This window comes from Alternaria atra, assembly GCF_907166805.1.
Source record: "Alternaria atra isolate CS162 genome assembly, contig: 22, whole genome shotgun sequence".
In the NCBI taxonomy this organism is placed as follows: Eukaryota; Fungi; Ascomycota; class Dothideomycetes; order Pleosporales; family Pleosporaceae; genus Alternaria; species Alternaria atra.
In genome coordinates this window covers 1,702,030-1,727,258 of record NW_025091320.1, presented here as the reverse complement: position 1 = coordinate 1,727,258, position 25,229 = coordinate 1,702,030, and the positions used below count along the sequence as shown (strand labels likewise).

The 25,229-nt window shown below is 51.7% G+C and overlaps 9 protein-coding genes across 9 annotated transcripts; 5 read left to right on the top strand and 4 right to left on the bottom strand.

Moving 5' to 3' along the window:
* Positions 1-6,005: 6,005 nt before the first annotated feature.
* ALTATR162_LOCUS3347 (uncharacterized protein) lies at positions 6,006-7,207 on the top strand (the record flags this gene model as incomplete). Its single annotated transcript, XM_043310953.1, has 2 exons — positions 6,006-6,038; positions 6,140-7,207. The coding sequence occupies 2 exons, from the start codon at positions 6,006-6,008 to the stop codon at positions 7,205-7,207; spliced, it is 1,101 nt and encodes a 366-aa protein (XP_043166888.1).
* A 190-nt stretch (positions 7,208-7,397) lies between these two features.
* On the bottom strand, positions 7,398-8,093 carry ALTATR162_LOCUS3346 (uncharacterized protein; the record flags this gene model as incomplete). Its single annotated transcript, XM_043310952.1, has 1 exon — positions 7,398-8,093. One exon carries the CDS (start codon positions 8,091-8,093, stop codon positions 7,398-7,400), a length of 696 nt encoding a protein of 231 aa, XP_043166887.1.
* A 538-nt stretch (positions 8,094-8,631) lies between these two features.
* On the bottom strand, positions 8,632-9,255 carry ALTATR162_LOCUS3345 (uncharacterized protein; the record flags this gene model as incomplete). Its single annotated transcript, XM_043310951.1, has 4 exons — positions 8,632-8,715; positions 8,766-8,898; positions 8,954-9,181; positions 9,236-9,255. 4 exons carry the CDS (start codon positions 9,253-9,255, stop codon positions 8,632-8,634), a joined length of 465 nt encoding a protein of 154 aa, XP_043166886.1.
* A 417-nt stretch (positions 9,256-9,672) lies between these two features.
* Positions 9,673-11,096, top strand: ALTATR162_LOCUS3344 (uncharacterized protein; the record flags this gene model as incomplete). The annotated part of the gene is made up of 3 exons (XM_043310950.1): positions 9,673-10,225; positions 10,274-10,932; positions 10,983-11,096. 3 exons carry the CDS (start codon positions 9,673-9,675, stop codon positions 11,094-11,096), a joined length of 1,326 nt encoding a protein of 441 aa, XP_043166885.1.
* A 2,004-nt stretch (positions 11,097-13,100) lies between these two features.
* ALTATR162_LOCUS3343 (uncharacterized protein) lies at positions 13,101-15,910 on the top strand (the record flags this gene model as incomplete). The annotated part of the gene is made up of 3 exons (XM_043310949.1): positions 13,101-13,541; positions 13,750-15,293; positions 15,346-15,910. The coding sequence occupies 3 exons, from the start codon at positions 13,101-13,103 to the stop codon at positions 15,908-15,910; spliced, it is 2,550 nt and encodes an 849-aa protein (XP_043166884.1).
* Positions 15,911-16,836: 926 nt separating this feature from the next.
* On the bottom strand, positions 16,837-18,294 carry ALTATR162_LOCUS3342 (uncharacterized protein; the record flags this gene model as incomplete). Its single annotated transcript, XM_043310948.1, has 3 exons — positions 16,837-17,077; positions 17,126-17,684; positions 17,736-18,294. The coding sequence occupies 3 exons, from the start codon at positions 18,292-18,294 to the stop codon at positions 16,837-16,839; spliced, it is 1,359 nt and encodes a 452-aa protein (XP_043166883.1).
* An 831-nt stretch (positions 18,295-19,125) lies between these two features.
* Positions 19,126-21,340, top strand: ALTATR162_LOCUS3341 (uncharacterized protein; the record flags this gene model as incomplete). The annotated part of the gene is made up of 3 exons (XM_043310947.1): positions 19,126-19,287; positions 19,369-19,770; positions 19,823-21,340. 3 exons carry the CDS (start codon positions 19,126-19,128, stop codon positions 21,338-21,340), a joined length of 2,082 nt encoding a protein of 693 aa, XP_043166882.1.
* An 803-nt stretch (positions 21,341-22,143) lies between these two features.
* On the bottom strand, positions 22,144-23,482 carry ALTATR162_LOCUS3340 (uncharacterized protein; the record flags this gene model as incomplete). The annotated part of the gene is made up of 2 exons (XM_043310946.1): positions 22,144-23,163; positions 23,219-23,482. The coding sequence occupies 2 exons, from the start codon at positions 23,480-23,482 to the stop codon at positions 22,144-22,146; spliced, it is 1,284 nt and encodes a 427-aa protein (XP_043166881.1).
* Positions 23,483-24,535: 1,053 nt separating this feature from the next.
* Positions 24,536-25,007, top strand: ALTATR162_LOCUS3339 (uncharacterized protein; the record flags this gene model as incomplete). Its single annotated transcript, XM_043310945.1, has 3 exons — positions 24,536-24,625; positions 24,686-24,918; positions 24,971-25,007. The coding sequence occupies 3 exons, from the start codon at positions 24,536-24,538 to the stop codon at positions 25,005-25,007; spliced, it is 360 nt and encodes a 119-aa protein (XP_043166880.1).
* Between the last annotated feature and the right edge of the window lie 222 nt (positions 25,008-25,229).

The window sequence follows — 25,229 nt, the reverse complement described above, 5'->3', positions numbered from 1 at the left end:
AATAGTGTGGGTGTGGAATCGGTCGTGGCCACTGCTGATGAGGGGTCTGCTCGCAAAACCAAGGGTGTAGGTCAGCGCTGCGTAAGTGATGAGCACGACCGGCTATTGTCCAATGAGACAGCGCGCGAGCCAAGTTGCGCACCGGAGTTGTCGGCGGGCGGGGAGACGCGTCAGGGGCAGCAGAGGAGGATGAGACCAAAGCTGCTGCAGAGGGCGAATGGAGGAGGGGGTTGATGGGATGGAAGGTGGTGAGGGGAGTAGTGAGGCAGGCGAGCGGGGTGCGGAGGAGGGAGAGGGTGGGTTATGGGGACGAGTGAATAGAGGGCGGTATTTCTCTTAGCAACACCCCACTGAGGTTCGCCGCAGTCTAATGCTACTAACTAACCAACGTCGAATGATCCCTGCCCATGCGAACGACACCACCAAGAAACGGAGCGGGCGCCTTGTAGAGGTACATCGAGTCCATGACTGTCTGCAAGTGGCAGCGTCGTTGTCGCCCGCCCGGCTACCCAGGCCGATCCACAGCTGTCCGACGCCCCAGAGCACTGGGCTCGGCGCTACCCATTATGCCTCAATTTTTCAAACTCCACTATCCAAGGGTAGTGAATTGTCTATTCTTCTATTGCGAAACTCATGCGGTCCACCACGGGAGATGTACCTGAACCTCTGCGCCGTCGAGTGCACGAGCCGTTAGCTGCAGATTCTTCATCACCCTGCAACACACTGATATATCGCCTTACTCGTCTGGGGAGCGCACCATCCTGACAGGCGGCTGCAGTCGGCTTGCTGTGCAACTGCGCCGTTTGTGCTCAATCAAAACACTGCATCTTGTCCCACGCCTTGCAGCCAGGCCATGCGAATCATACTGCACCATTGCGTCGAGGCCTGTCCACCATGCACGCCTCAGATCCACGCCATTCTGGGACTTGGCTCCTCGCGGAGTCCCATCCGGCAGACCGAGCCAAGCCTTTCTGCCAACTGGGCGTCTTTCCAGACGCCTCGAATGGTGCCATCGACCGCCTGCCTGACTGAGAGTTTCCAGGGCTGATCGTCCACTCAGGCCATCCAGGGTTCCTCGCCGCGCACGTCCAGCTGCAGCTTCTGTCCATGCCTGCCGACTTGTAAACTCTGCGTCCAGACACAAATTTCATTCTGGTCCTCGGACACAGTCTGCCGCAACACGTATCCATATCTGAGCTGTTGCTAGGCTGCCGTCATCCGCCCTGTTAAACCCCAGGATTTTGGTCTTTAGCCCCCGCTTCCAGCGGCCGTGGACGCACACCGCTGGGTTTCTCGGAACCAAACTACTCGAGCCGCCATGTCCCACTCGATGACACAAGTTGATGCTTAATCAATACCGTTTAATCGCGAATGTATTTGTAACATGTCCAAAAAGTACGACATTGCGAAACGCGCAGGCTGCTACGTCGCAAACTCATGTAGTCTGGTAGACTGACATGAATCTTTGCTACTTGATAATGCTTTTTGCTCAGCCGGGCTTCCGCGTGGCTTTGCGGACATTTGGCCATTGGCTCTTTGTCAGGCATGATACTTGCTGGCAGAAGTCGGACACACGCGCCAAGTCAGCCTAGGAGCAGAAGCAGAACTATCTCACAGTCGCCCAAATTGACCACTATCGACTTTTGTTCTACGATGCTTCGAATACAAGCACGGTCTTGCATCCGGTGCTTCCTGTAAGTCGCGAGGACCAATTTCTGCTTCAGACATGGATGGCATGCAAACTTTTTCTAGATTCCTGCACGCAAAGAGTCTCCCGTGATGCGCCGTGCTATAGCAAAAGGTATTATACTGCCAGGACAACTTGCACCAGACCGGATATAGGAACAATCTTCCCCTGCGGGCGATCCTGCGGTATGGAGATTAGAGAGATTTTCACACCCTATCAAACACACCGTGCCTAGCATAATCTCAACTAACGTCTGCAATCGCGGCCTGCGGGTAGACACTTGTTCGATAAGATAGTGTTCCCGTACCGTACTTTACATATCAAGCCGACCATGGTACATTTTGCAGTAACACAATTGGTATGCAGACCAAACTGACATTTCGTAAGAACATGCAACTACCACGTTCCCAGACGTGTGAGATCTTCCGTGTACACTCGCATACATTACAAGTACAGTCAGCCATGCCGCAATTGTGCGACGACTGTGCCACAACATGAGCTGCTCGACGTCTCCGAGCGATTGTAAGTGGATTGAGCGCAGCACAACAGCGATGGTTTGCACTTGAACGGAACAGAACTAGTAGCAGCAGTGGCGATGACCCTACTGATGCTGTAAGAGGCTATCTGTGCCTCGTAGTACACCCCAAAGGTCTTCGCATAGGGGAGCACTCCATCTCGGGGGCTTGTTGCATTTGGTCCCCGAATTCCATTGAGCTTGGGTATCTCCAAGTGCAAGATAGCCTCAGGTATGGTGGTTATCTCCAGATTAGCTAGGCACGAAGACTGCGGCCATGTTTACGTGCTGTGAAGCGTACGATGGTTCAACGACATCGGTGAGCAACTCGAGGCAAGACAGGCTCACCACAGTTGATAGGCCACTGCAACGTATCACATATGCCCTTCATACATAACACACACAGATACAACGAAATCTCTACGATATATGAGGAGATTCGTATTCTTTGGGTTGTATCACTTAACAGCAAGACCTACCCAAGAGGTCTTTACTGAATTTCATGTTATGTTCGCAATGTGTAGAACGCAGCGAATACCCTTGAGGTACACGGCAAGTACACTTTAGAAAATACGAGCTCCTATGTACACAGAGACGCAAGAACCTTTCGATGGATCGTACGTGACATGACGAGGCCGCAGGATCATTGGCCAAGATACCATCTTCCAACATTGCGATGGGTTGAGGCTTACATCCAATCAGCCAGGCATTGACGCTCAACGAAGACAAACCGTTATGTATGCAGTGTATTCGCAATCGTTCGCTTACCCAGACCCACGAATAGGCCTGCTTGCCAGAACACCACCTTTCGAGCCACACAAAACCCCTCAGATGCAACACAATGCATATCCAAGCCTTCGCCAATATCTGCATACCCAATTTCATCGCCTCCCCCTGCCCACAATGTCACGGACCAGGTTCATTGTACCCTACCATTCTACATTGAGACGGATGCCTTTTCTACATTGAGCATTCAGGTGGCGTGATTGTGAACTCAACGGCACGACACGACCTCAACGGACCTAGAAACGAGCAGATAAGTGGTACTGATATAAAACAGTCCCATGGGAAGTACTCAGTATGTAGAAGGCTTACCCCTCTTCCCACACGCGAACGAACTGCACCCTGTCGCTGTTGCTGACAGTCTGCAGCATTCCCATGATACCGCTATCGCGGGCGCGCAGCCAGCCACTCAGGCGATCTTGCAACCTTAAGATGGCGCCTCTTACGTTTCCGCCGCAAAGTTTCTCGACGCTGGACACTGAAATATACCTAGCGCGCGTGTTGGTGCAGTACGCGTCCAGGTTGTAAGCGGAGCTTCTGTTTTCCAAGGAAAGGACCTTTCGATACAGCACATGAATAGGTTTGTCTCCACTTCCAACTTTCTCCTGCGTCGTGCCTTTTGCACTACGGCAATACATTCTTAGCAGCAACCAACGTATACGGACGCCTTGTGGGCTACAGTATTGATAGCCTCTCCGCGGTCGTAGAAAGACGCAACTAGAGTAACCCAATTTTTCTCCCGTATGCCCCGGGATACGTTTTGCTATTGCAGCTTAGAAAACACCCACTCATGCGTATGCTTCATGAAGATCAACCTTCTCCTCAATTGCACGTCTGAACCGCAGATGGGCATAATTCCCGCTATCCGCTACCCGCTATCCGAAATCTCTTCACCGTGTCTCGTTCCGGGGCGCCTGTTCAATCGTCCCTGCCACACATCTGAGCCGCCGCCTATTTACCTTCGCTTGCTCATGCCGCATCCTTCTCAAGCCATCGGCTGCACGCCTGGAATCTCGACCCATCTGTGGGTGGCGAAGCGGCTAAAATACGCGATGCTAGCGTCATGGTAAGCGTTAAGCTTTGGTAGTCGAGCAGCCGCTCTCGCGCCGCGGGCACGCCTCCGGGACTACCCAATAGGATGCTACCCGGCACGGTAAACGGATCGTACAGCTATCGCATCCTTAGCCATGCGATATCAAAATAGTCTTTTTGACGGACACGGAGATTATGTGTATTAGATGCTTTTTCAAGATAGACTACGTCTACACCGTCTCCGCACCTGCTGACTATCAGCCTTGTACCAGCGCATGTCACGTCCTTGCAAATCGTCGGGTCCGCGGTACGCGATGTCGGAGGTGGAGCTGACCGACAGGCCGGAGCACAAGTGGGAGAGATCCATGGACGCGCCCGAAGTGGTACCGTAGATGAAGGACGATAATTTTAAGCGCAGCATGGCTGACGACGTTCGAACATGGGCTGGATGTAACAGCGGGAATAGTAGGGCGGAGATGCGTCGTTCTCCTTCGACATGGGGGGACACACGGGAAGGATGTACAGGTACATGTACATATCACGATTAGTGTCCGTGGAGGCTGAACATGACTCCATGCAGGGCCGATTAAAGGATGATATGACAGCCGTTTTCAAGATATTGCTGCCCGATTTGTAAACAGCATTCGCAAGGGATTTCCTCGTTACAGTAGTATCCATTGCTACAAAGCGCTTATTGTCGCTCTTTGGGACCGACGACAAGCCCGACTTGGTCGTGAATCCACCCCCACGGACGAAACGTGATTAATATGTTACATATTTCGGCGCACCTATAACAGCGCCTAGAGGTTCTGGAGCTCTCCTGTGGATCAAAATCGTACACGATTAGTTTCATGTATTCCTTGAGTCTCCCTGACACCGGGTATGGTACCAGTTGTATACTCTCGGTGTGTCCCACTCGCGTTCGCATTCGGGCCGATACAACGATATCTTCAAAGCTCATGCGGCTTTCATGATTGTATTTTAGTCTCAGTGGTTAAGCCTATCAAACTGAAGCTGTGACAGAGTCCATGGATGTTTACAATTGGGGTTCCCACCACGATAACATGATGTCGGACGCTCAGGGTCTTGATAAACATAGCGAGGAGCGAGAAACAGGAGAGTTGGCTCGGTGGGGTGAGACTTTTATATTTTCGAAGACGGTGCACTGCCTTGGTGAGTAGCAGTACCAGTTCCAGTTATATGGCTCTCGATTCTCCTACTAGTATCATGGTCTATCCAGAAGGCGTTTGCAGGCTGCAATGCTGACAATCTCTAAGTAATGTAGGCCTTGTGTATGGCGCACATGTGCTTCATATGAAACACATAAGGTCTGATATCCTTTGCAGTTTCCATGAGTCTCATCAGAAGAGAGGTGAAAATGTACTTCAGGTGTGTCGAGTATCTGTTCATCTGTCCAGACATGACCACGCACGCACGTTCTTTTGGGGTTATAAGCAGATGTTTACAACATCCCCCGTCTAAGAAACATGTGCCACATTTCCAACATTTTCTGTGCACAAAGTACTTAAATTCTGGATCTCTTTCATATGGCAGAAACTAGGCTCCCATAAGGCCACCCTGAAAGAAGTTTGGAAAAACAGATAGGACTTCAAAAGCGCGTATGGCATAAATCCCATGACCGTGAATGTACGATTTTAGACGCAGAAGGGAGATGTGATAATGGCGAGATGGACTCTTGGGCGCCCACGACAGAGATATGAGACCATGGTTCAGAAGTTTGGAAATGTACAGGAATGAAGTAGATGTGTATGATAGAGGGCAGGATGGAGAGTGGACATAGAGTCCTGTAGGTGCGCACATAAGCACCTTCCTGCATTAGGACGAACCGAGGTGGGGCCATGAGCTCAGAGCAAGCACGAGGGAAACACCAAACAACGCGTCCCAACGCGCACAACCGGCGCAATTGTGGTTTTGCGGTTTCCTATTCCCTTCTTACAGCATATCCTTGAGTGGAATACGAGGTTCAAGATGTTTTCCTTACCTATGATTGCGCCGCGCCCGGTAAGTAATTTTACACATGTCTTAGATGCTTCAGCAGAAGATGCGAACATTTGGAGCCCTAGACATAAATCAGATTAGGATTGAACTGACGATGTTTCCAGGATGCCAGCCTCTGGCCTTCCCATTACACCACCCACACCGCCTTCGAGGACACACATTCACACTCTCCACCCGACACATCCCATGGCCACAACAACCGGCGCCCAACGTCGCACCACGGCCCACGTCGCCATCAGAACCACTTCCTCTCCAGCCTGACTGCCGACGAGAACACAATCGCCCAGCGCAAACTCAATGTACGCAGATTCGGCGCGGGTTGGCTGCGTCCGCCCGGTATCACCAAAACACTACAAGCGATCGACGACGAAAAGCTAGAGAAGGAGGAACAGGAGATGATGCAACGCAGAGAGCAAGTAATGATGGACCTAGCAGCCGCTCAACAAGATGCTGCAAACGAGGAGCAAAGGGAGAGAGGAGAAATGGAAGAAGAGGCCGGAGAAGGAGAAGTAGAACGGGATCTTGACGATGAAGTCCCGGAGGCACAAAGCACACCCAGTGCATCTGAAGTATCGAGCGACGAAGAATCAGAGGAGGAGGAGGACGGCAGTGAAACTAGTGGTGACGTCCAAGAAGAGAGCACAGTACCCTTTAATGAGGACAGCTTCATAGGGGGCAGTATGCTCGAAGCAGAGGTATCCCACATGCTGGAGATGGAAGAGGCGGAAATGGCAGGCGTGCTGCAAGACGAACGCGATCTCGACGACGATGTCCCAGAAGCCGGGAGTTACGAACATACCGATTCTGAACTCGAAGATGATAGCGATGTGGATAATAGCGCCCTTCCACCTGGTCTCAGCTCCGTGCGCTCAAGGCGCTCGACAAGGCGCCGCTCAAGTGGACGCCGTAGCTCTGGTCGCAGAAGCTCGGGATTGCCTGGTGGCATGATGTTTGGAGGTGGACATCCCGCTATTGGAAGGGTCAGCCTGGGTGTTGATTTGGGGAATGGAAGGAGCAGCTTTGGCATGGATGGGAGTAGTTCACTTCTTGAGGGTAGCTCCTTTTTGAGGAGTTCGCCGGCGGGGAATGCGGCAGCCAACAGGGGTAGTCTGAGAGATAGGTTTTTGGGGGCTGCGAGAGGTGGTGGTGGAGGGAGTGGAAGGAGGGCTTGAGGTTAGATGTGGTAATGATTATGATTGTACGATAGTGATACTCAGTAGCTTCATGACGGCTGAATGTATTCGCAGTATTCAAACGCCGCAAACGTGTTGGTAATGTATGAGTCTGGAGGTATTCATCCTATTCTACGCTCACTTCCACCCATCCCAAACATGACCCCGAAGGTCCTCACACCGTCCACGTCTAACCCATCAGCTCATCAAATGCCCTGTCAATGAAGCTGCCTGCCTCACCATAAATCTCTGCGTGCGCCGCCCTCTCCTCGTCGGAGTCCATGTTCAAACAAGCACCCACGCATCGAATCCAGTCCTCCAAGGCAATCTTGCCTGTCATTAGAAAGTAGTACTCTAGACGCAACTCCACAGAACAGTGGCGGTCCACACTCTGACCGATATAGTCTCCACCGACCATGCCGCACAACTGGTCAAGGCGTTCCTGCCATTCGTCGTCGGCAATGGTGATCATCTTGCACATAGCGCGGAGCATAGACTTCAATGTAGCTACGTCGGTAATATGGATGACCCACAGTGCGTTGTATCTGGCGACAGTGGCGTCGATGCGCTCATTTTTGGAGAGCAGATTGTGGGCAAGGAAGCGACAGGCGAGTTCTGGGCTTAAGCACCCGCGGCTTGATTCAGCGACCAGCATGCATGGTGCCTTCTTCCAGATTTGGAGGTGGAAGGGGTAAGTCAGGTCTTCTAGGATCTCAAGTGGGGGGTTAAAGACGAGGGCATTGGCCGCAGCCTCTTCGGGCTTCAGGATACTGAGCAGATACAGCAGATTGCGGTTGTTCCAGTCGATGGTCTTGGTGAGCGGAGCAAACAGCTCGGCGTACTCGTCGCCAAAAGGGTTGGACGTGACTGCTGCGGTGACACTCATGATGGAATTGGTGTGTTGGCTGGAGTAATAGATTCTCATGCAGAGTGCTAGTAGGAAGCTGGAGATATTGATGGGAGAGAGGTAGATGGTGACTTTGTGTGGGAGGAGCGAGGCAGTAAGGAGTCGCAGCAGCAGCAGAGACAACGATAATCAAAAGAGGTGGCTGGCTTATTGAACCATAGCAGGTGACAGCAAGGATTCAAGCGTTACGGTGATGGTGAAGGATGAACCAACCACATTCACTTACGCCAAAAAATACACTACAGGTATACGCATGATGTTTAGCCAGCCACTGGCAGAATAGAACATCATGTATACCTTTAGAGCAGACTTTGAATACCGGGTAGGAATTGAAAACATGAGCTTCTTCGTAGCATGGTTGGGAAATTCGAAAAATGACAGCGTGAAATACAGTAGGAAAGAACTGGCCGCTGTTACATTACAAACGGCCATGCACTATTTCGTCATAGTCACACATTTCAGGTGATGTCGTTCATTTCTCCTTGGTGTCCTTCCTGGCGGTAAATATATACAAAGCTTAGTGAGTCGCAAAGATGTTGCGTGTGCGCAGGTGAACTGGGGTCTCGCCCTTGGGCGCATCTGGTATCGTCTTCTCCAATTTCTGGAGCAGTGTTAGTGAAAGACGTAAGCCAAAGTGATGTTGCAGCATACCAGCTTCTCGAACACACACTTGTTCAGCTTGCGCTCTTCTGACCGGCAGTTCCAGAGTTGCTGGTTGTGGTTTTCGAGGCATTGCCAGTGGGTGCGGAACTCTGCCAAGCAGTTCTCGTTGATGTCCTTGATACTGCCACATCTGTCAATATTCAAGGTCTAATATTGAGCCTTCCGCCGGTACGTACACACTAGCCGCACACCTGGTGACCTTGCGGCCTTCCTTCATACAGTCAAACTCTCCCCGGCCGTTGGCCTCGGTCTTGCACATCATGTAGTCATCGTTGTAGGCCTTGCATCGCGCGCCAATGAAGAACGAGGCACTTAGGAGAGGCGCAGAACTGGCTCCGAGCTCTTTGACCTTGGGGATGTCGTCGGGTAGAGGGGTGGTGTCGATGAGGGCTTGCTGGTTGAACCTGCGAATTGTTTAGCGCCTGGAATTGATGGTAGAATCAGAGGAGAGAGGTTACCTGGGCTGGCGCGACGACATCTTGAGGGTGAAGTGCCAATGGCGGGCAATGTGCTCATGAATTGAAGATGATGCTCGTGAGGTCGTCGCGGAAGTCGGTCTTGGCGGCTCACTAAAACTGGCAGGGATACGATCGGCCGCAGCTTGTGCCTGACCTTTGTGAGCAAGAGACAACAATCTCTCGCTATCCACCCTGCACCTCAACTACACTCTTTGCAAGGGTTCCAGAGCTTTCGTCAATCAGAATGCGCGCGGACTGAGCCTTCCTGTGAATCATCCCCGCGCCGACTTCTCAACGGTCCTTTCTTCGCGTACCCACGCGCGACCGAAAACAAACATCTGAAGTTCTTCCATTCGCGACTCCAGACAGCGTCACTCGCTTGCACCGCCATCGAATCTACATAGGAGGATACGCACATACCTTGGGCTTGATACACCATGTCTTTCAGCTTTGGAAACACGGGTGGTGGAGAGAAGAAGACAGGTACTCTCTTTGGAAGCACCACAGCACCAGCTGGCGGTCTATTTGGTCAATCGCAGCAGCAACAGCCACAGCAGTCAAATGCGACACAGTCTGGCGGCCTCTTCGGCTCGTCGACCGCTCCTCAGAACAACAACACCAATAGCTTGTTTGGATCGACACAACCACAGCAACAGAACTCTGGATCAAGCTTGTTCGGCCAGCCGCAACAACAGCAGCAAAATGCTGGCTCGAGCCTCTTCGGACAGCCTCAACAACAACAAAATGCTGGCTCTAGTCTATTCGGTCAACCCCAGCAACAGCAGCAACAACAACAGCAACAGCAGGGGCAACAACAGCAGCAGCAACAGCCAAACATGGGCAATAGCCTCTTCGGCGCCTCATTGCAGCCTGCGCCCATATTGAACAATGTCCAGGCGCAAAGCATCCAGCAACAGCGCGAAGGGCTCCCGCAGCTGCGCCAGTCTTCTGCGCAACCCTTCGCTAGCTCTGCGTACATGAACGGTCACAGTACGGACTTTTCAAATCCTTTGCTGAAGCCATGCTAACACCTACCAGGAGAGAAGTCGGTCATCGAACAGATACGGATCCTCAACAACAAGTGGGACCCTGAGAACCCCGAATGTGTCTTCCAGTACTACTTCTACAACTCGGTCAAGCCTGAAGAAGCACCCTTCTATGGGCCATCGCAAGGCGAAGACGAACGGAAATGGGAGGAGGCTTTGTCAAAGAAGCCAAGTCCAGGCGCTATCCCTGTGCTTGCGCGCGGCTTTGAACAGGTCGGAGAACGTATCAAGCAACAAGCAGCAGCTGTCACCGCGCTACGGACCCGCCTGCACGAGATCAACAACAGTCTGTCGCTTCTCAAAGACGCGCACGAGCTGACTGTAGCATCGCGCATTACCGAAGCTAAGCGCAAACACATTGTTTTCACCCAACGAACACTAGCCCTTGCGACCAAGGTCCAGATCCTGCGAAACAGAGGATACGTTATGGACCAGCCAGAGGAGGATCTGAAGAAGAAGCTTATCGAGTTGGAGAAGCAAACCTTTGATCCCGTACTTGGTGGGCGACAGGAAGAGATCTGGGCACGCATGTCTGGTGTGCGCGAGCGAGCGCGTATTCTGCAGGAGGAGACGGAGAAGCTGGGCAAGACGATTGATCAGCAGCAGAATGGTGAACTCCTTACAGACGAAGATCAAAAGGCGTTGGAAAAGGTAAGAGGCCTATTCCTTGACGCTTTGCGAATACTAACAACGTACCCTAGCTTCTCAAAGACTACGACCGACAACTTGAGCACCTCAAGAAGTGGGTTGACGATACCAGAGACGAGTACGACGAGTGGGAGACGACGAAGCAATCAAGGCCCGCAAAGCGATAGGAACATAATACAATGGCGTGTCTGGCATGTACGATTCATAGGTGATCTGGAGGTTATATTGCGAAAAGTTGGGCGTTGTGAGATACCAAGCAGCGGACGGATGCATAGAAGGCGTACAATCAAGCGTTGCATAACATTTCGTCCTCTTACCGTAGTGCCAGTTGAATTGTTTGCATGCATTTCCTTCATTCTCGTAGCAGGCCCAATGTTATCAAGTAGGATCATGAAAGTCTACTTCTTTCTGAGATCTAGTGTTGTGGGGTTTGATATCGTTGTGCATGTACTAGATGGTTCAGTGACTTATCACTGCTCCTAAAAATGTGCGTTGGTGTCATGTGTACTGGAAGGGTATTCGTGTCCGTTCAATATATATAGTCTACATTATAGACCAGTATTGTTACAAGCGCATTCCCTATGCCATGCGCACATGTTGTACAGAAGTTGTTGGTATATCTTTCGTTCGATGTCTTCCTCCATGCCTAGGCCTGTTTACATCGAGCGCTCTCGGTATCGTGGGAAAGTTCGTAATCGCAGAAACGGTCGTTACTTAGAAGAGCTTCGAGACGTATTCGACAAGATGAGGTGCTGGAAGCAGTCTGTTAGTCTTCCATCCGTCTACTATCTAGTCCCTAGTTGCTCGTACAGAAGTAAAGTACAACAGCGCTGGCGGCTGTCCACTTGATATCAGTCATAGTCTGTGCTTCGGCCGCGGCAAGCTCCTGCTTAGATGGTTGGGGTGGTGCTGTCACGCATGTCAGTCTCGTCGTCTATGGCTCGCCCGTCGCAACTAGTAGGACTAACCTCCGAACATTCTGGCTATGTGATGTGAATTATGGGGTGAGTTGCAAGAGGGGATCTAAGGTGGTATGCAAGTTGAGTATCTCGAAGATGACGTTCACACTGCGTTTGGACACGCAAAAGTTTGGATTGTCGGAGTTTGGGCTGCAATGTTGCCGATGAGGTCGGTCACGTGCTCGCGCGTATCTTCCCAGGTTGTTTGTTGTGCGTGTCTTTCCTCCGTCAGCATGAAAGGAGCAATTCCTTCCTTTCCTTTTTCTCTCGATCGTTGCACGACGCTGACACCCTCATTTGCGCAGTCTGACCGACAACATCTTTGTGAACCTGGGGCATGCCGCTCTTATTGTCTATCCCAGACATTGCTCAAGGCGGAGTGACTAGAGTATCGCTCACTCCGTCTCTAACTCTTGTGTTTTGGGCCGTACGGCCGTCTCGGTGATTTGAAGCAGATGCATCATTCCGAACGGCAAGCCAAGCCTACTCGACTTACTATATGGTCTGTACATATGTATGCTAGCCCCTAGTACCTAGCTCAACACCATCTCATTTCATAGATCACTAAACAAGTGCCCCTGTCTCGAACCTACACAGGGCACGGAATGGGATCAATGATCTTCATAGCGCCGTGGCGCCGTGCTGCTGGGAGGCAAGCTGCAAGCACGTGTTGAAACAGTCGATATCGAAATCTGGGTTGGAGGTGGTGTTGTGTTCGTTGCCAGACTAACGCAGGAGGCAACCCAAAAGCCCACTTGCATGCATGTCATCCGCAGCGCGTGGTAGCATCATCATCAGTTCATTGTGCAGGGCCGCACAACATAAGTTGACCCCTCGAAAAACAGACCAAGTTTCACTACGAAACTTAACGTAAGGCTAGCTGGCGCTGTAATGAGGCTTTGCGAACCGTTGAACTAAGTGTTTCAAGCTCCAGAAGCATGCCGTCAATACATACGCCACATGCTCCGCGGTTCCAAGCCTGAGCTGAGATGCACCACACGGGAACTTGGCTTGCTTGTCCAATCAGCTAAGCAAATAGGCATGACTGATCGCCGCCATTTAGTCCACACTCGATCGGCCCTATGACAGCAATTACAGGGAGTCAGCTCTCGCATTGATGTATTAATATGTGATGTACCGGAAGCCCAGCCGTTCTTCAACATCATTTGTTCACCTTCCTGTCGCTCGTTTTTCCTGCCGTTTATTGCTAACATGTTGCTTCCAACATCTTCCCTTGTATTGGGATTGTATTCCACTTGCGCACTCGCGCTGTCCGCTCGTTCCACCAACGGCTATGTCCACGAATCATCTAACCTACGCTTTGCGAACCGCCACCCTCATCCACACGCAAAGCCTCGTCAGTCCGAGGATTCGTCATGCGCTCCATATTGGCTAGAAGATATCAAGCACCAGGGCGTTGCTAGCTTCAACCCAAATCCAAACAATTATACCGTCTTCCGAAATGTCAAGTCTTACGGTGCGGTCGGCGACGGAGTCACTGACGATACTGCCGCTATTCAAAAAGCGATTGCAGAGGGTAATAGATGTGCCCCTAGTGCCTGCGAGAGTTCTACCAACGAGCCTGCTGTCGTGTACTTTCCAGGTGGGACGTACTTGATCTCGAGTAGTCTCATCGATTATTACTACACTCAGGTATGAATTCTGCCAAGTGCGAGGAAGCTCGTTTTCCAAGTGTTGCATTTAATACACGAATTTTACCTGGAGGCGTGCACTGTCTCGTACCTTGTGGGCATATGGACATAAGATACAGTGCATCCCTTCGGGGTAAACTTTATGGACTCAGCATTACCCAGGAGAATGAACCTCTTTGTATAGTATAACTTTGACTAACTATTTGAAGATTATCGGAAACCCGAACTGTCTTCCCACCATAAAGGCTGCTTCCAATTTTTCTTCTACAGGTGGTCTGGGATTGATCGATGGTTCTCCATACCTCGGCGTTGGAACCCGACCTGGTCGAACTGGCTTTGGACCTACAAACACATTCTTCCGCCAGATTCGCAACCTTGTCCTTGACATGACACACCTCCCAGCTAACTTTTCAGCTACTGGAATCCATTGGCCAACTGCACAGACTACAAGCATCCAAAACGTAGTGTTCAACATGAATGCTGATAACGGAACACAGCATCAAGGTCTCTTTATCGAAGAAGGATCCGGGGGTTTCATGACTGATCTCGTCTTCAACGGAGGAAACAAGGGGTTTAGCGTCGGAAATCAGCAATTCACCACTCGCAACCTTACTTTCAACAATGTCAACACTGCTATTGAGCAGCTCTGGGATTGGGGTTGGACGTACAAGTCCGTCTCTATCAACAACTGCCGAGTTGGGTTGAACATGTCTGCTGGTGGTCCATCTGCAGTCAATGTGGGATCGATCACCTTCTTCGATAGCGAGATTAACAACACCCCGATTGGTATCGTTACCTCCAGGACTGCCAACTCTGAGCCTGTCGGTGCTGCATCCATGTATCTGGAGAATGTCAAACTCGATAACGTCGGCACTGCTGTACTTGGTCCAAATGGAACCTACCTGGCAGGTTCTTCCGGAGCTTCAGTCATTGACGCTTGGGCTGACGGACACCGATACCTTCCCAATGGTCCGGTCGAGGCACGAGGCGCTATTGCTCCCACTAAGCGTCCGGCAGAGCTATTGAACGCTGAAGGAAAATACTACGAGCGCTCGAAGCCTCAGTATGGCGAGATTCCTCTGTCACAGTTCCTCAGCGCTCGCGACCTTGGTGTTACCGGGGATGGCCGAACCGACGATACAGACGCCCTTAACACTGCAATTCTGCAAGCGAAGGCAGAAGGCAAGATTCTTTTCCTCGATGCTGGTTTCTACCTAGTCACCTCTACGATCTACATTCCACCTGGTACCACTATTGTTGGAGAAGCCCTTGCCTCTGTCATCCTTTCCTCCGGCCCCTACTTCAACGACATGGCCTCCCCTAGGCCAGTCGTGCAAATTGCCCAACCAGGTGAACAAGGCCGAGTCGAGCTTTCCGACCTCTTTATCAGCACCAAAGGCCAGCAAGCAGGTGCTATCCTGATTGAGTACAACCTCGGTACATACTCTGACGAGCCTGCTAGCCTTTGGGATGTGCACACACGTATTGGAGGATTCGCCGGATCCGATTTGCAAACCGAGCAGTGCGAGAAGACACCTGACCTTGTGACTACTTCGGAAAACTTGGTGGAGGAATGCATTGCAGCTTACATGTCAATGCACGTCACTAAGTACGGTGCAGGACTGTACATGGAGAACAACTGGCTCTGGGTTGCTGATCACGATCTTGACGATGCGCGCAATAACAACACTCAGATCACTATCTATGCTGGCCGTGGTCTGCTAATTGAGAGTCTCCAAGGACGACTGTGGCTGTAAGTCTCCCACCCATCGTTATTCTGCCACCAGTGACTAACATTCAAGTAGATACGGCACGGCAGTCGAACACCATGTCCTCTATGAATACCAGTTCGTCGATACCCGAAACGTCTTCATGGGCCAAATCCAAACCGAAACGGCCTACTACCAGCCCAACCCCGATGCTCTTATCCCCTTCCCAACCGTCCCAGAGCTGTCCGATCCCGTCTTCACGGCTACACCTTCGAATGGCACAAACTCAACATCGCCCAACACAGCATCAGGCTGGGGCCTGCGCATCCTCCGTAGCAACAACATTCTTGGTTACGGAGTAGGATTATACTCTTTCTTCGACAACTACTCCACGGACTGCTCGCAGGTTGGTGCGGGTGCTGTGTGCCAGTCGCGCATCCTATCAATTGAAGGGGACCGCAACACGTATGATATTAGTCTTTACAACTTGAACACTGTGGGTAGCACAGAGATGATCACGCGCGATGGAGTAGATGTGGCGAGCAACGTGGACAACAACAGTACTTTTGTGGACACTATCAACATTTTCAGGATTGATAGCTTCGGGCTCAAGTTGGCGGTGGATGTGGATATTTCGTTGGGCGGCATTCTGGACAAGTAGAGTCTGGGTATCACTAGATATATGCAGGTGGAGACGTAGTACTAGTAGTGGGGTCTCTATCGTTTAATGTTCTAATTATTCCGTATCCTTTTTTTCTTCATTGGAAAACTTTTCAATGCCAACTCCACCTCCTCGACCCGTTTTTCGTCAGAATCTATTGTTCTCTTTTATATATGTTCTACATTCCCTTCTTTCCATCAAAATCCGATATGGTCTAGTGGCTAGGATTTGCCGCTCTCATCTGCAGAGTCAGTTCACTGTACAGTGCCGGCAAGGCCCGGGTTCGATTCCCGGTGTCGGAAATTATCTTTTTGCCTTTTTCTACACCTTGAAACTAAAAAATGTTCTTTTTGCCTTGTCGTTCGAACTTTGTATAGGTATTGGCGAAGATTAGGACAAGGACTAGGCGTTAAGTAAGGAGCCCCTACGAACACTCCTGGCTAATGTAGTGTTTAACCGTATTTCTTTTTTCCCGAAGGCAACGAAGTGGGTGAGATAGGTATCTCTTGCCTACCTAGCTAGTTTGGATATTGAACACCAACACAAACCTGTGCACTAGAAGTATGCGACGTGTTTGTTGTGGCAGAAGGGCGTGACGGAAACTTGGAGTAGTCAGGGTGTTTCAAAAATGCGTGCGATTCAGGAAAAACAGGCCCCTTCGTAGTCAGGCACAAGAACATGCCATTACCCAAAATGCGTTCAAAAGCAAAGAAACTGCATTTAGTATAGTGTACAAGAAGCTGGCGGAACCCACGCACCAACTGAGTCTGCAAGTAACGCCCGCTATGCAATTTTACCATGCTTAACCCTCAGAAGTATGTGAAATTACCAAAGTGATGTCGAGAGCAATAGCCACAACGGCTTCATCTCAAGCCAGACGGGGAAGAAAACGCATCCTAGACACCAACAACGCTGTGAGATCCAGCTCAACGCCTGCCTCCGCTGCGACCTCCCCTGATCTGCTTCATGATATCCACGTTGCTCGAACGGCTCCTTGCGTTCTCGTTGAACACGACACTACTTTTGGGTGCGATAGTATACGTAGTAGGGCCAGACTCCATACGGGCGCGCTGAAAGGCCTTCGGGGCTTCGAGCTGCTTCTTTCGGGTGGCCGCGACGGCTGCTGCTTGGCTGCTGGCAGCGGACCTGTCGCCAGTCTTCATTTGACTAGATATGGTCAGTATGCGTAGTGAAGTATGCAAGAGTAAAACATACCTTGGATTGTAATCGGCCTGGGCAAACTCCTTCTTGCGGTAATCGTCTGTCCGCCTAAGGATAGGACGCGTCCAGTCTGTGAAGAGGCGCTCGGCTTGTCGCTTTATGGTCAACTCGGGCTTCTTGCTCTTGATATAGAACATGATGACCTTGCCGATGCCAGAGGCGACAAGTGTGTCCTTGTTGACGGGCAACTTTGCTAACGAAGCCATGAGATCCTTCTGGATGTCGTATGCGGGAAGACTACCATCGCTGAGGGGCTCCAGAAAGAAGCGCACCGACTCGAGCAGGTTCACCTCAGGGTCCACAATAGTATCCCTCAGTGTGTTCTTGTTCAACAGGGCTGTGACTTCTGGCAGAAGTTTGAGCTTGTGTCGCGCCGGCTCGTTGCGCTTTCTGCCTTCGTTGTCGGCTTCGGCGGCTGCTGCCATACGGCGGCGCATCTCCTCAATTTCCTGGTCGGCCATTTGTTCGAGGTCAATGCCATCCTTCTTGCGGCGGCGATTTGAGCTGGTGCTGACGATACTGTCTATCTGAGCATTGAGCTGCTTCTTTCGTCCTACAACCGCAGTTAGTAAACGAGTTTGATTCTAGATATTAAAGTACGCACGCTCTTCAGGAGAAAGGTGCTCATCTGGATCGCCATCTGGGCTTGCGTCGCGGACCCTGCCTGCCTTCTTGGACCGCTTGCTACGCCTGTCACCTTGGGCAATATCGCCATCCTCGTCGCCGTCCTTGTTCTTCTTCCGGCGTGGCTTTTCGGCCCTCTTTTTCTTCTTCTTTGGCTCTTCACCCTCTCCTGCAGTGCGCTTCCGCTTGTGTACACCAATCTGCTTGACATTGTCCTCGTCGATAGCCTGCGCCGGGCGCTCATCGATGGCAACATTGTTGATGTCGAAGTCGCCAAACTGCTCATCCATTTGGTCGTCATCCAGCGCCTCAGAAAGCACCGACTCGTTATCTGACAAGCCAGCCTCGATGTCGTCCTGATCGGGCATCTCGCCAGGTCGGTCTTCTGTTACCTCCATATCTTGGTCTGGATCACCGATGGGGGGGTTTGGGGTAGCGTTTTCCTCGTCAATCTCGGGGCGCAGAGGATCGGCTGGGTCGTCGCCAGCCTCTGGTAGCGGCGACTTGGAATGCGACCGGTTGAACTCGACGTCCTCCATACTGGCAGTCTTGGCCTATGTCGTCAAGATCAAGGTGTCGATGGGACGGCGCTAAGGATACGGGCTCGTTGGACGGTGGCTGATCGCAGTAAAGGTGCAGGAGGCGCGAACGGCGATCAAGAGATGCTCAAAGGAAAGTTCCAGGGAGCGCGACTGCCATGACGCGCGGTGATACGATTTGCCGTGGCCGGGCTTGGCAGTCGCAACCGCGCGCCCCGGCTTGTTCGCGACTGCTGCTGTCAAAGACCGCAGCCGCTCCACCTTTGTTCAACCACTCACTCGCCTGACCACCAACCTCAGGCCCCCACCACGACACTTGCACAAGTCTGCACGACGAGTTTTCTTACAGAGGCCGACTGACGCTGCCTTTCCGCTTTTCAACTGACGAGCTCCAAGACAGACGGCACCCTGCATAGGCTTCGGCATCGTCGCGGCGTCTGTGAGTCACTTGGGGGCTCTATTGCGACACGTCTGCAATCGCGCGTTGCCGCCTCACTGTTGGCTTGAAGGAGGAAGGACATACAGACAGAAGGAGGATTGCAGTAGCTGGAGGAGAGCGAGTTTGTTACTGCCTAGCTGTACCGGCGCAGTCTTCACACTGCGTCATTTGGCGCGGCCATAGCTAGTATCCAACACAAGCACTGTCATTACGTGTGTTCGTCGAGAGCGAGGAAGCATATCGTCTATTGTTCATCTGGCATCGACATCGTCAGCGTTGCGACTTCCCGACCGCGAAGCCAGCCGCTCACTCTGCCCTTTGCGCGCAAGTTTCACTTCTTCCTCTAACACAGCACATATCCCTTCTTGTCTAACTCCCAGTCCTTGCCCATCATGTCTCTACCAGCTGCTGAAGTGGCTGCCGACTTTCGAGATGCCCTGCAAGATTTGAGGATGAACAGCAGACCTGAGATTAGCAATCTAACCCTCATCGCCAAAGAAAACACAGAATATGCGGAAGCCATATCCAACGAGCTCCAGAAGCATATCCAATCGGTAAGTCCTGGATGCTAGAGGACTAACAACTCCACCATTCCACAAACACTCAATTTGTCCATTGGTGACTGACATGTATAGACTCGCCCTGAATGGAAACTTCCCGCCCTATATGTCCTTGATTCCATCGTCAAGAATGTCGGCACCCCATACACTGTCTACATCGGTCGCAACCTTTACAGAACTTTCATGGACGCCTATCTCGTCATGGATCAGAATACCCGCAAAAACATGGAAGGCTTGCTGAAGACGTGGAAGATGCCTGTCCCTGAGTCCATGGACCCACGTCCTGTGTTCCAAGCCGACGTGACGCAGGATATCGAGAATGCACTGGCTAAATTCCGCGCAGCTCAGCAGCAGATTCGCCCACAGCACGCACTTCCACCTCGTCCTCCGTCGCTCAACGTCGCTTGGAGGGGTACATCAACGCCGCCGCAAACTGGCCCACGTTATGCTGCTCCCAACGACCCGCGTGCTCGACCAGTACGTCTCCACCACTACAGTCTCCAAAAAAAACTGCTAACATCTAGCCCAGGCACAACCCCCGACTCCTCAGTATGGGCCGCCATCACACGCACCCACACCCCCTACATACCAACAGCCTCAACAGCACGCGCAGCCCATGTCATCGGTTGACCTTGCTGACTTGAAGGTGGAAGTGACTCAGCTTATTAGCACAACACAGAACATGTTCGCGCACAACCCAGCTGATGCTGCCCTACGCACAAAGTTATCGGCACTCTTGTCCCTGAAGCAGATCCTAGATACGCAGACGTTGCCTCCTCAACAACTAGAGGCTGTACGCCAACAGGTTCGAGCATTGGCACCTCCACCAGCACCAACACCGACATTTGCTCCTTCCACTCCAGTATACCCGCCACAACACGCATTGCCTCCAGGTTATCCAACCAACTTTTCTCCAATAAGCGCACCTCCGAGCAGTGCTCCACCGAATGTTGCACAACTTCTTGCAGGCTTCCGGCCACCGCCGCAGTCGACTCCGCAACCCGCACCGACCCCGAACCCACCTGCTTTGAACTTGGCAGAATTACTCAAACGCGTATCCTCTCCGGCACAATCAAACTCGGTGCCTGCTCCAGCCCCATTTCAAATGCCATTCCAAGGCTTTCCGCCACCAGTCTCGACCCCAGTACCAGCACCTCAGGCTCCCCCACCGACCCAGTCCGCGACACCCACTGCCAATCTCGCCGCGTTGCTTGCACAATTCAGCAAACCGGGTGCCGCACCCCCCTCAATGCCTCCCACGCCTGTGCAAAGCACCCCCCTTCCCCAATTACCACCGCAACCTCCCGCTGCAGCTCCAGCCCTTGGGTCAGCGGAGTGGCTTCTGAAAGCGCTAAGTGGTGTACCCGGTGGCATGCCTGCGAACCCAACTCCAATTGCATCTCAGTCGACCACGCAACACGCATCGGCGCCTACTGACTTGATGGACCAGATCGAGCTTACGACTGCGTCGATGAAGAAGCCTCGTCTACATCTTATCTCTCGCCTTTACGAAGCCAAGCCCAACATCTGCGCCACATGTGGCCGTCGGTTTGAGAACACGCCTGAAGGCAAAGAAAAGAAGGCACGTCACATGGACTGGCATTTCAAGGTCAAGGACCCTGATGCCGGCAAGCGAGGCGTACACCGTAGTTGGTATATCCCCGAGAAGGAGTGGATCGAGTACCGCGAAGTGGATGAGACAGCTCCCAACCAGTCCAACGGCACTTCTTCCGGTACTGGTGCTGCTAAACCGAAGAAGCAAGCCAAAGATCGCTATGTGAGCGTACCACAAGACGTCACATTACAACAGGCGCCGTGTCCCATCTGCCAGGATAAGTTTGAGACACAGTGGAATGTGGAGGCCAACGACTTCGTGTGGATGGATGCCGTGAGTGTAGGTGGTAAGATTTACCATGCTACTTGTTTTGAGGAGGTATATGGTAAGGGTGTTGGTATGGAGACGCCAGGCACACCTGATTCAGTACTTGGAAAGAGAAAGGCTGATGTTGGCACCAATGGAGATGGGAAGAAAGTCAGGGCTTATTAGGTATTGACTTCAGCGTTGATGCGACAACCTTTCCCTTTTCTTTTAGGAAAGGTGGTGATTGTGAACTTTTGCGTGCATAGCGTAGCGTTGAGCGGGTTCATCTCAACTTTCTTGTACTTTTCGGCAACGTCATACAATAATGAGGGCTTGTTCATTCGCCCTATCAACAATGAGTAGTGGCAATTCGATTTTTAGACAAAATAACCTCCTGTTCCTGTTGACATGACATACTTACTCAGAGTGTGCCCAAAATGCCTTCTTAGTTTGTATGGATATACCAAAACCAGAAAGCCCTCGACCAGCAACTCAAGAGTTTGAGGAGGGACTCTTAAAAAAGTGTATTCTCGATAATCAGACCCCCAGATGATACATGCTGGGGATTAAGGCTGCTCTTGCGAGTACAAACCCTCCGTTCGAAAAGTTTGCTCTTTCACTCATCACTCTAAAAGTGAATGATGGCGTCCAAAAGGTGATTGCAGAGTTTTCATGTGGTAAAACCCCTTCCAATTCCCCCATCATTCCTCATATCCAGGTCACATATGGCAAACGTGAAAGCGAAGGCTCATGTCTTCTTTGTCAAATGGGCCTCCCAGAGATTTACCACTCGTGAAAGAAGGAAAAAAAAACATGTTTTTAGGAGCTAGGTCTTTCGAATTCGTGAATCTTACATACGAAAAGACTTCAAAAGTAAAAGTGTGGGTAGTGGAAAGACTATAAACCAATGGCTGGAACGATGCACACATATATCCCGCTTTTTTTTTGTTAAATGGCACATAAATGTATAAAGTCTGCATCCAGGCTTTCTACACCCACTCCTTTGGCTTCTTGAGCACCTCCAGCAGCCGCTCTTCCCTGCTGCCCTTTGCGGGTTCATGCATATACTGCCACCTCGCTGTGAGCGGCAGACTCATCAGAATACTCTCCACCCGCGCACCAGGTGTATTCAAACCAAAGGCTGTCCCACGATCGTGCACGAGGTTGAACTCTACATATCGTCCTCTGCGGATCTGCTGCCACTGCTTCATCTCGTCTGTGTAGGGCATGTCTTTCCGCCTGTTGATGATGGGTATGTACGAAGGTAGGAAGGCAGACAAGCAGTCCTGGACGAACGAGAAGAGCTGCTCCTGGTCCTTCTCTGTCTCGTCTAGGTCGTCGAAGAAGATACCGCCTACACCTCGTGTCTCGCCTCGGTGCTTGTTGCTGAAGTATTCATCGCACCACTTCTTGAACCGCGGGTAGTATGCCTTATCGTGCTTATCGCATGCTTGCTTGATAGCGCCGTGGAAGTGTATCGCGTCTTCGTCGTAAAGGTAGGAGGGTGTGAGGTCACAGCCACCGCCATACCACCATGCATTCGTGTTTCCCGTCTCGTCAGCGGTTTCGAAGTAGCGGTAATTGAGATGTACAGTTGGTGCGTTGGGGTTGTGCGGGTGGAGGACCATGGACAGGCCTGCGGCGAAGAACTCGAGGGAATCGACGTTTGGGTCAAGAGCTTTGTGGTTGACGCGCATCTTCTGTATGGCTGCTTTTGGCAGACGACCGTATACGACTGACGTATTGACGCCTCCCTTCTCGAACACCTTGCCATCCTGCAGGATGCAGGTAATACCACCACCGCCTTCTGGACGCTGCCATGTGTCGATCTTGAATCTGGTACCATCCACCTTTTCCAATTCAGCTACAATCACCTTCTGGTGTTGCTTTATGAACTGCTCCATTCGGAGGCGCATGGGCGATTGTTCGGAGACACCATTCTCGCGTTTGAGTAGGGCATCCTTCTCGGCGATGGAAGGTGCTTCGGTCTTGATCGTGTCGTCCGTCCACTGTGACATGGTCAAAAAGGTTTGTAATGCAAGAATACGACTAGTCTCTGTGTACCATAGAATAGATCAAGGCCCCGATGAAGGGTACAAATAGCAACCGTATCCTGTTCGGCCATTTGCTCGGTGGAGGATTACGCCATTCTTCCAGAGGGTCCGGCTTCTCCGGTTTCTTTCCTGAAGGCAGGTCTAACCGGCGACTTGGAGAAGAATGTAATTGCCTATTGCGGATAGGATTTGAGCGCAGTACTCGTTGCGGCGCATAGTTGTGGGGAAGCTCGAGAGCTCTTGAAATGCGGAACGAAGATCGGAATGGACGCATGGCGGGTAGGCGGGGTATGTATGAGAGGTTCACCATGCAAGGACTATGGGAGGAGTGTTGAAGTTGCGAATTGATTTATATTGAGTCTGTGAGAGAAGCTAGACGTGTAGAAAGTTGTCGTGCATCACACCACGGTGGGCGCATCATCAGTGGAGCTCCTCGGTGCTTAGCGGTATCGGTACCTGCATCATGCAAATACGGCAAACTTGCCCATTATCGACCACGACAGCGAGGAAATGCTGGAAGCTCTTGCAAATACTCCCAAATGAACTGTTCACGCCTTTCGTTGAGTTGGAATATGAGAGGCGATTGTCTGTAAGCCTGCAGTGTACGGTAGTGACGTTTCGCTTGCAGATACCGCCTGGAGGATTTGGTAACTGCTACCACTGTATCTTGAACAGAGTCCTACAGTCCATGGGTTGCAATCGTTCGCGTCTTGATACGTTCAGAGGCGTCCAAGGAGACAGCCACGTCGCCATGAGCGGCAAGGTGCTCGTGGGACGCGCTACTATGCAGCGAACGCGCTGTCAAACGCGTCGTGTCGTAACTCCGAACGAGGGAATAGTGCAGCTTACTTCAAGCTCAAGATGGCGTCACGGCGCATATATGCAGTGGCAGTGCCCCGAGTCGCTAGATGACTCAAGACTGGAATACACTCGGGTATCCCAGGTCATGGGAGCTGAGCAAGTGACATGGACGGCGCGAAGCGGTCAGCACAGCCATACAAAAGAGTCAGGTCGCCCTTCACGCAAGAGAAGGGCTGTACTAGCATGACGAAAGAGGGTTGATTGCACTGTCTCAAGGTAAAGTCGCACCTGCCTGGCGCGTGAAGCGTTGGCTGTCAGTTGCATGGTTCACTGACTTTGAGCGTTGGTACCAAGGAGGTTATGTAAGGCTGGGAGTGATTCGCCCCGCTCTGCTGCCTGCCCTTAAACTCCCACACCGCCCGCACCCTCACCGTCCTACATCTCCACCCACACAACTGATAATACTCTCGCCTGCTCACTCTACACACTTAGATACAACTACACAGCACCCTCATCAACACCCAAGATGCGTTCCAAGTTCAAGGACGAGCACCCGTTCGAGAAGCGCAAGGCCGAGGCGGAGCGCATTCGCCAGAAGTACAACGACCGCATTCCCGTACGTTTGCCTCTTGCCTCATCATCTGCCTCGCCATGCGCAACAACTAACAACGCGTAGGTTATCTGCGAGAAGGTGGAGAAGTCGGACATTGCGACCATCGACAAGAAGAAGTACCTAGTACCTGCCGACCTGACCGTCGGCCAGTTCGTCTACGTGATCCGCAAGCGGATTAAGCTGTCGCCTGAGAAGGCCATCTTCATCTTCGTCGACGAGGTCCTGCCGCCTACTGCTGCTCTCATGAGCTCGATATATGAGGAGCACAAGGATGAGGATGGCTTCCTGTACATCACGTACGTAGCTCCTCCACAGCGCAACGCGGACCAACTGCTGACAAACTTATAGGTACTCGGGAGAGAACACGTTCGGCGAGGCCATCTAGGGAGCCCGCTCCATCCCGCATCCCCTTATCTATCGGTTATCAAGGCCGCGGCGAACTCACGGGCGTTATCGGATCACGGGTTTCTTTATTATTTCATGGCAACACTACATCGGCTGGGTGATTGATGGGTATTCTTGATGGGCGATTTGGTGCCATGGCAGACTCGTCATTACTCAGCGCGAGGCAATTACTATCTGAGAATGAGGCGGATCAAGCACTAGG